This window comes from Colletes gigas, unplaced genomic scaffold (genome assembly GCF_013123115.1).
Source record: "Colletes gigas isolate AHSC1104 unplaced genomic scaffold, ASM1312311v1 Colletes_gigas_Sc00034, whole genome shotgun sequence".
Taxonomy (NCBI): Eukaryota; Metazoa; Arthropoda; class Insecta; order Hymenoptera; family Colletidae; genus Colletes; species Colletes gigas.
The window spans coordinates 1,579,111-1,588,097 of record NW_025106663.1 but is presented as its reverse complement, the minus strand read 5'-3'; the positions used below and the strand labels follow the sequence as shown (position 1 = coordinate 1,588,097).

Below are 8,987 nucleotides of genomic sequence, written 5' to 3'. Positions count from 1 at the left end.
AATGATATACAGGGTGTTCAGACAACCGTGGGAAAAATTTTAATGGGGGATTCTGGGGGCCAAAATAAGACGAAAATGAAGAATAGTAATTTTTTAACGGAGCCTCAAACGAGAAATTGGTATTCTTGATTTTCGTCTTATTTTGGCCTCTAGAATCCCCCACAGTAATGCCCACTTAAGTGACCGCGACCGGTCATTTAAGTGGGCACTACTGTGGAAGATTCTAGAGGCCAAAATAAGACGAAAATGAAGAATAGTAATTTTTTAATTGAGGCTTCGTTAAAAAGTTATTAACGTTTAAAGTTAAAGTGTGCAGCGCGCACGGTTCCCGTCTCACAAGCGGAACTTTAAACGTTAATAACTTTTTAACGGAGCCTCAAACGAGAAATTGGTATTCTTGATTTTCGTCTTATTTTGGCCTCTAGAATCCCCCATTAAAATTTTTCCCCCGATTGAACACCCTGTAGATCCTTCTAATTTCCATTTTCAAAGTTTTCGCCACCCATTATGAACAAAGTATAAATACATCACCTTGAATGCCACTATTTATATCAAATCGTTTACATACATGATTATAATTGAGTCCTATATTGGCCACAGTATACTAAACTTAATATCATTAAATTTAAATTAAATTCAAAAAGCTAACTTTAAAGTATATGATAATATGCATTTATCTAAAAATTCATTTTCTTTTTTCATTTTTTCCTTTTGTTGGCATACTCTTTTTAATTACTATATCTCCTCTGTATTACATCTAACAAATTGTAAAACTATTTCTGATATTTAATTAAATTCTAACAACATTTATGTATCAAGAATTGTAAAATTATACTTGGATTAATAGAATGGAATTTCGAGCTTTAAAATACGTAATTTAAAATTAATAAAATGTTACTGTAAATTACATAGGATTATTATCGTTACAGCGAGATAAATTTTCCTAAATAAATCAACACACTCCATGTAATAAAATGAAGAATATACAAGGTGTATAGCACCATTCTAGAATAATCTAATTAAAACATTTAAAATCACTATATTGGAAAAAAGTAATATTTGTAACTATCATTCGCATAAAAATGAAAAACTTCGTACTATTTTTAATGCTATTTCTTACTGATTTCCTTTGTTAATTAAGAAAGTATTTTGTGATGCATCATTGTATGTTTAATTGCTGCTTATAAATATACTCCATCTTTGTTATAGATCTGCGATGCTTCGTTTCATCAAGATTAAGATTTATTATGACTCATAAAAGAATGCAAAATACACAGTACACTTAACATTAATGATCATTATAATTTTATTCGGCTTTTGGAATCTTTATTCTGATAAACACAAACACCTCTCTAGGTCGTCTCACAAACAAATATTTACAATTATAATTTAATGAAATTAATGGATCACAGCAACAAATAGGACACATTGGGTATATATGCGACTTTGAATTTTTTTTTTTTTGTATGAATAGATACTTTATACATGAAATTGCTAAGCATTAAAATTACGTTAGTTGTAAAACGAAAATTTATTGAAGCAAAGTTCTATGGCTAGGTAAAATATTTGAATTCTATGTCTGTGCATCCAAAATGTCTCCGATATTGTCACTCGAGCATGAACTCACACGAATTGTTCACCTTTTAATAGAAAATGTCATATTTTCATAAAAAAAAATCTCAGCTTCATATAATCTTGTACAAAAAGTCATGGAACTTCGGATAAATCATTAAAAAGTTTTAGATACTTGTACCCCCCTCCCCCCCCCCCTCCCCTCCCCTCCCCCCCTCTCGTACAATTTAAGAGACCGATTATAACGTTCGTAACAAACATGAAAGCGCTACACAATTAGTCTGACGTTAACGCGGCATGCGGAAAGTCGTAAACATATTTCTGTTCGGAATACATACATGTTTCGTAAGTAGATGAAGTAACCGGAAGTGTCTGATATGACTCATGCATAAACGCAAAATGATTTATTTATGACTTGATGCATGATTTACTTAATTAGTTGTATATCGATAAAAGTTTTATAAACTACCGCTTGTAACGTCCCTTTATCAACTGCAGAGCTTTTGCCATTAGTGGTGCTTTTGTTTTCTTCATATTACCAGACGCTGCAAAAACAAATATTATTTTTCGATCTGATCAAAAAGAAAAAGAAAAAAACAGCTCGATAGTTAATACTGTGTCTTCACATTGTGCACTTCCGTTTCAAGTTCTCAGCTACTATTAACAGTGTACAGGTAACAGAGTGGCTTAAATTGTTTTTTTTAACATATAAAATTACTTACTTGTTTTTATACGAGGCATAGGCGGTGGCGGAACAGCGATGTTCGTCGCAGCTGCGGGGCCACCACCGCTAATTAATTTCTTCTTTAAACTAGAGGCAGTATTAGGTACCGAATTCGCAGTACCATATTTGGCTTGTTTTTTAAGAATATTCCTCGGTGGTTTCACGACATTGTCAACGTATGCAAGCTTAGTGGATCTCACGGGAATCGATTTATCGATCGATTGCTTTATATTAGCGGTGAGCGTTTTTAATTTTGCTTCCCTTTCATCCAGACAGCGCTAACAAATATAATAACATTATTTAAAAAAAAAGCATGACTGTTATTTTAACAAGAATCAACCTTGGGAAAAATTTTGATAGGGGATTCTAGGGGGCAAAATAAGACGAAAATCAAGAATACCAATTTCCAAAATAAGGCTCCGTTAAAGAGTTATTAACGTTTATAGTTGCGTTTGTGAGACGGGAACCGCGCGCGCTGCACACTTTAACTTTAAACGTTAATAACTTTTTAACGAAGCCTCAATTTAAAAATTACTATTCTTCATTTTCGTCTTATTTTGGTCTCCAGAATCCCCCGTCAAAATTTTTCCCACGGTTGGTTTATTATTTCAACAAGAATCAAATGCTATAATAATTTGATAGTGCATACCATGTACATTTCACGCCACGTTTCCATCTCCTCCCTCTGTTTATTTCTAAATTCTCGATTACAATGGAACTGCCACAAGCAATCTGTGTCTTCGATTAAATAAGGATTGTGATGCTCCAACATGAACAATTGATCGGCTGTCGCGCGTTCCAAAACAGGTTTTATTATATCGAAAGGCACGCCACCGGTAACTTCGAGTGCTGCACGTAACAAAAACCAAAAAAATCATCACTCTGCACGTAAAACTTCGACATTATTTTAACAAATCGCTTACCGTCAATGTTTTCTATCAGTACTCTCGTACACAATTCGAACAGAGTTGGCACACTTGTGTAACTGGATTTGTTCCCCGAGTACACTTTTGTTCTGCAATTAAAAATCAACGTATAACTTGTTTCCGTATATTTACATAAGTGTTAAAAAGCTACCTTTGATTTTTAACGTAGATCACATCGGTAAGAGCTTTGTCCTCTTCTTTGCGATGCATAGGATTTATGTACGGTAATGGCTTGTAATTGGGACTAATTTCAGGCAATGTGGATGCCAAATCTATGCTCAACGGCTCTAATTTTACGGTCGATGATAAAAGAGATGGTGGCTGGAAGGAAAAATATGAATTGCATTTCACAATTCGTAAATATTTCTCGTATAATCGTATATAATCAAAATTACTTGTAAAGGATCGCTACTCGTCGGTTCAGTTTTTGGTACTGATTTTTTATTATTCACAGTTGGTGGTTCTTGTTTGATCAGTTTCGTTGAAGTCGGGTTCGAAGTAATGTTACTACGTTTTCTAGATGGCTGAGCCATTGTGCACATACCAAGTGCCTCTGCAAAACTAGCCCCTGTGTGCAAGAACAAATCACGGATATATAAATTACACGATTCTTTTTCTGAACGGTATCGTAAAAGGGAATATTTCTTTAATACACTATCATTATAGAAAAATATGCTACTTTATTTTTAATAAGCATTATAATCACAGAACAGTACAGTAAGAAAACAAATGTATCGAACATCTTTTAAAGTAATAAAGAAAACAAACATAATATTCTTCGATTATCTTAATAATAACATGTGTTTGCAAACTAACCGGAATTGCAATCTATCCCCTCGTCGCCGTTTATTTCTTGTTTGGTCTTTGACAATTCTTTTGGTTCCTTCGATCCATGCTTCGAATGCTTCGACTCCTTGCTAGATTTACTTTCATGTTTACTTTTCCCCTCTTTGTACTCCTTTTTTTTACTTCGATCTTTGCTCTTATCGCGATGCTTATCACTACAGGAACTATTATGCTTTGACTCTGACGATTCCTTACTGGAATGATAACTTTCTTTAATTTCGTCTTTGCTACAGCTCGTTTGAGCCTCGCCTTTATACTTGAATTTCTCCCCGTTGTCTTTTAATTTGCTACCAGATGGATCGTTTCTGTGTTTGCTAGAGCTGCTCTTAAACTTCTCCGGCGAGTCTTTCTTTTCCTGCTTGATCTCAGTTTTGATCGACACCTCTTTATCCTTAGGCTCCTCTTTTATCTTAATTGTACTAGACGTAGCGTTGCTCAAATGCTTATCAAAAGCTGAAGGTACTTGGATTTTACTATCGTCGCTCTCGCTTTCGGAATTTTTTCTCCGTTTGCTTTCCTTTCTCACGGTGCTCGAGCCATCGATTTTCCGTTTCTTCTGATTTTCTTCGCTGCTTTTGGACAAAGTACTATCGGACAATTTATTAGAATACTTCTCCAAGCTATCGGATTTGTTATGATTCTGATGTTTGGAACTATGAACATCATCTTTCTTAGAGGCACTTTTATTATCCTTTAAAGATTCTTTTTCGCTTCTCGACTGATACTTATGGCTGTGCTTGTTTCTCTCATGCTTCTTTTGCTTTTCTGTTTCGCTCCCAGAACTTTTTGCAACATCGCAATTGCTCTTGGCTTGAGGTTTATCGACTTTTAATTTTGATTCTTGTTTAGACGCATGTTTGTTACCGTGCACAACGTTTGATGTTTCGCTTCTTTCTATCTTGTGCCTATGCTTTCCACTTTCTTGGCTCTTGTGTCTGAAAAATCATATTAAACATATGATTCTATTTGCTTCGAGAAACAATTATTAGTTTCATGTTGTACAAGCGACACATAATCGTACTTCTAGATTCACCAAATACTTTAAATATTAGTTTGTCGATTTTCTGCCCTACGTTACGATCATACTTGAGCCATGTTTAATAGAAATGATAAGAGAATGAAAGTGCACTGTACCTTGCGACACTTTCTTCAGATTTTGGAGATTCACGACCGTCGCTATAACTTTCAGGTGCATCTGGAACGCACGCTTCGTCCTCGTCTTCGCCTTCGCTAGTTTCTTCGCTAGCAACCATGACTTTCCATTTGGCGACGAGTGCCTTCGCTGCGTCTCCTATTCCACCGTCATACTTCCTCAGTGCGTTCACCGTGCGACCAACGCCGGTCTCTTGAAGGTGTTGCACCGTCACTGGCAAATTGGACAGCTTGGAAATGCAATGTAATATCTGCAAACATTCAAAAATCAACACATTTAAAAATACACTCTTCGATTTAAAAGCAATAATCAAGAAAACCGCATATTTTTCTGAAACGATTTTTATTTAAGGAACAAGACCAAAATGAAAATAAATCAGAATATCGAACGGATTGATTTACAATTAAAATTAGAAACATATTCTGGTTTCTGTTACTGTACAGGTGAAAAGTTCGAACGATAACGCGTCTGATTTAAATATCATCGTGATTGTGTTTAAACATCAGTGTGAGGTTATACTCGAACGCTATTAATCAAACTGCAACGTCGTATGCATCGCTACGAATTCGATAAACATTGAAATTAACGCAGCAATACATACTCTATCTTCATTGTCATCGCATTTTTCAATATTTCGTTGATAATGTTTAATTTTATCCACAACAGACATTATTGCGGCCGCCAGCTGCTAACTGCTGTTGTCCCGTATTCATGGACAGATGGATAACGATGGATGAGAAAGGTAGTTTCGATAGAAATACACGTTTATTGACCACGCGGTAAATTCCGTCGTAATCAGATCAGGAAGTGGCAAATACAATTTACACGATGCGATCTGAAAATTATTCCGATCATTTTTACTGGCACGATGCTATATACGACATCTTTAAATAACCGTTTTGACAAAGTGAAAATTAACTGATCAAGAAATTACTATGGAATTCCTATAGAAACGATCCGTCTTCGACGAGGTACGCAGACATCGAAGGGAATTGATAAATAAAATGGCGAAAGTGAAACCCAATGATTTTCACCAGTTAAATATAGTTGTAACACAAGAGTACTCGGACGGAAACGAAACCCCCGACGTCTTTCATGTAGCTACGACATCCTCGCGATATCGACAGAATTTAAACGCGAACATCAAGTCTACACAGTACTACTCTGTGAAATACATTCAATTCTTTGTTGTGAATAATATATGCGCCGATATTTGTTCATAAAGCGATCTAACACGGTGTGTAGGGATCAGTGGATCCAAAGCTAACTCCTTTTGTGTTCAGAATTTCCCTATTATAACGTTCGACGACACAGAGGAGATAACCGGCTCCGTAGAGTCAATGTTTTCAATGAATCGATGTTCCATGCACGGATAATACAATATCCACGAAGAAACCTGTTGCACGGACAGTTTGTTGTTTTTGTATACGATCTGTCTTAACCACGAGAAATCTCCGTTCGATCGCCGTGTTCTTCGATCCAAAGCAATCTTCAAACTTCGCGATCATTTCGAATGAGTTTCACGAGCTTCGTTAAAACTTTCAAGTACTGGAGCAATTTGCTCCGAAATGGGAAATACTCCTAACCTCTCACGCACGGACATTCTGCAGCTTGGGGATTAGGATTTTCCACGAAATTAAAGCAAACGTAAAGTTCCATTCGATCTTAAAACTCTCACTTTATAATTGTATTAATTTTCCTTAAAGTTATGCAGGTGTACGGTGTCACTAACCAGGTCGTATCTTGTTTGTTGACAACAGCTCCGTCTAATTTGTAACACTCGAAAATGGAGTTTAGCTTTAAAAATGGACTTATTTATGTTTCGCTTGTGCAATTTAACATTTACTGGCATCGATAGGCCTTGCGAGCATGATTAGCAGATGGCTGGGTGTGGTAACGGGTTAACATTTTAATTTCCAATACCCGATCAAGCTAAAAACTTAACATACTACTTGTAGAAGCTAGATTGTTAATATTTTTGTTGACAACTGTTCATCGAACCTAAAAACCTTGATACCTCTTCCCCCCCATCACTCATCGCAGCAGTTTCATGGCGATTCTGTATATTCATGTTTCGCTTGTGCAATTTAACATTTACTGGCTTCGATAGGCCTTGCGAGCATGATTAGCAGATGGCTGGGTGTGGTAACGGGTTAACATTTTAATTTCCAATACCCGATCAAGCTAAAAACTTAACATACTACATGTAGAAGCTAGATTGTTAATATTTTTGTTGGCAATTGTTCATCGAACCTAAAAACCTTGATACCTCTTCCCCCCATCACTCATCGCAGCAGTTTTTAGGTTCTGGATGAGTATGCCCAGAGGAAGTCATGCCCCTTTAATTAAATGCTCTTGCTACGCAAGGTGCTAATAAATCTGACGGTGCTCGCCGTGGTCCTAGGGCTGTTCTACTGCTACCAAACTTTAAATGGTGTCCGTTGGTCGATGCGAATCATCCCTCAGAACGCCTCGACCCTCCAGTCGAGCCGTTCTGGGGACACTGTGCTCTCGAGCGTGTTGCTCGCGGGCGAAAACATTTACTACAACGTCTGGTGCATATTCACCAAAGTCGCCAGCAACTCGCCGATGAGACGCAAGTTCGAGATCTTCGCTGACTCGTTGCTCAGACTGTCCTCAGTCGACATCGCGTTACACGTGATCACCGACGAAGACAGCAAGGACGTGGCCAAGAAAGTTCTCGACAGCGTCCTGTCCTCCACCGGGAAATTCATGAAGGTTCGACCACCATTACTCTAGCTCACAAGCTTGCTTTACTCCATTGGGTCTGTTTGCTTCAGGTACAATACTATGACGTGCACGAGCTGGCGTCTAGATTGGAGGACATAGTGCTGGTCATGTCTTCGCACTTCAGCAGCAAACCAGGGACTTATTACTCGGATGCCCTCTTCTTTCTGTCCCTGGGTTTGCACAGAGTGGCTCCGGTCGAGCAGAGCCTGGCGGCCATGTTCGACGCGGACACCAAGTTCCGCAAGGACATTAAAGACCTGTTTGAAGAGTTCAACAGCTTTGGTAGCCAAGCCTTGTTCGGTTTGGCGCCGGAGCTCACGCCTGTTTACAGGCACGTTTTGTATTTGTATCGCAATAAACATCCACATACAATGTTCGGGGAACCTGCTGGGTCCGGTGGCTACCCAGGGTACAACAGCGGAGTGGTGCTGTTCAACCTGGACAGGCTTCGAAATTCGTCTGTTTATCAGCAGATTGTTAAAAAGGAGAGCGTTGATTCCATGACGGAGAAGTACCACTTCAAGGTAAACAAATGTAACTTGAGATGAGTCACAAGTTTGAGTACAATCGATGGTTGTGGAATTGGTTTTGCAGGGTCATCTTGGGGACCAAGATTTCTACACGCTGCTGGGCATGGAGAGGCCGGATCTGATTCGAACCATCGACTGTGGTTGGAACAGACAGCTCTGCACATGGTGGAGAGACCGTGGCTACGCGGACGTCTTTAAAAATTACTCCAGCTGCGACTCGGAGACGAAACTATGGCACGGGAACTGCAATACCCCTGTACCTGACGATTAGGGTCCTCCTGGACTTCGTTCCACTCACAGGACTATTTTTTTATATTGTGCAATTGTAACGATTCGAGTTTAAATACAGCGATGATACGTTTAAAGCGATTCGATTGGTTGTTTTTTTTTTTTTTGATGATTCTAAAATGGAAGGAGAATGTTTTTGGAGTGAAAAGAAAGAGTATCATAGAATAATAATAATCCTCTCCAAAAACATCAACACA

General features: G+C 38.0%; 2 protein-coding genes across 4 annotated transcripts; one reads left to right on the top strand and one right to left on the bottom strand.

The window, feature by feature from the left end:
• Window positions 1–1,789: 1,789 nt before the first annotated feature.
• Window positions 1,790–6,378, bottom strand: LOC122402251 (transcription elongation factor B polypeptide 3). 2 transcript variants are annotated; one of them, XM_043404884.1, is made up of 9 exons: window positions 6,256–6,378; window positions 5,203–5,471; window positions 4,039–5,003; window positions 3,618–3,790; window positions 3,374–3,543; window positions 3,220–3,311; window positions 2,946–3,145; window positions 2,295–2,574; window positions 1,790–2,117 (listed from the first exon to the last, which is right to left on the bottom strand). In XM_043404884.1, the coding sequence occupies exons 2-9, from the start codon at window positions 5,319–5,321 to the stop codon at window positions 2,038–2,040; spliced, it is 2,079 nt and encodes a 692-aa protein (XP_043260819.1). In that variant the 5' UTR covers window positions 5,322–5,471; window positions 6,256–6,378; the 3' UTR covers window positions 1,790–2,037. The 2 variants fall into 2 exon arrangements, with proteins under 2 accessions (XP_043260819.1, XP_043260818.1); XM_043404883.1 differs by lacking the exon at window positions 6,256–6,378 and adding an exon at window positions 5,823–5,953.
• A 361-nt stretch (window positions 6,379–6,739) lies between these two features.
• LOC122402252 (xyloside xylosyltransferase 1) lies at window positions 6,740–8,799 on the top strand. Of its 2 annotated transcripts, none has more exons than XM_043404886.1 (4): window positions 6,740–6,868; window positions 7,526–7,960; window positions 8,023–8,496; window positions 8,567–8,799. In XM_043404886.1, the coding sequence occupies exons 2-4, from the start codon at window positions 7,571–7,573 to the stop codon at window positions 8,771–8,773; spliced, it is 1,071 nt and encodes a 356-aa protein (XP_043260821.1). In that variant the 5' UTR covers window positions 6,740–6,868; window positions 7,526–7,570; the 3' UTR covers window positions 8,774–8,799. The 2 variants fall into 2 exon arrangements, with proteins under 2 accessions (XP_043260821.1, XP_043260822.1); XM_043404887.1 differs by having other exon boundaries at window positions 6,752–6,868; window positions 7,626–7,960.
• The last annotated feature ends 188 nt before the right edge of the window (window positions 8,800–8,987 follow it).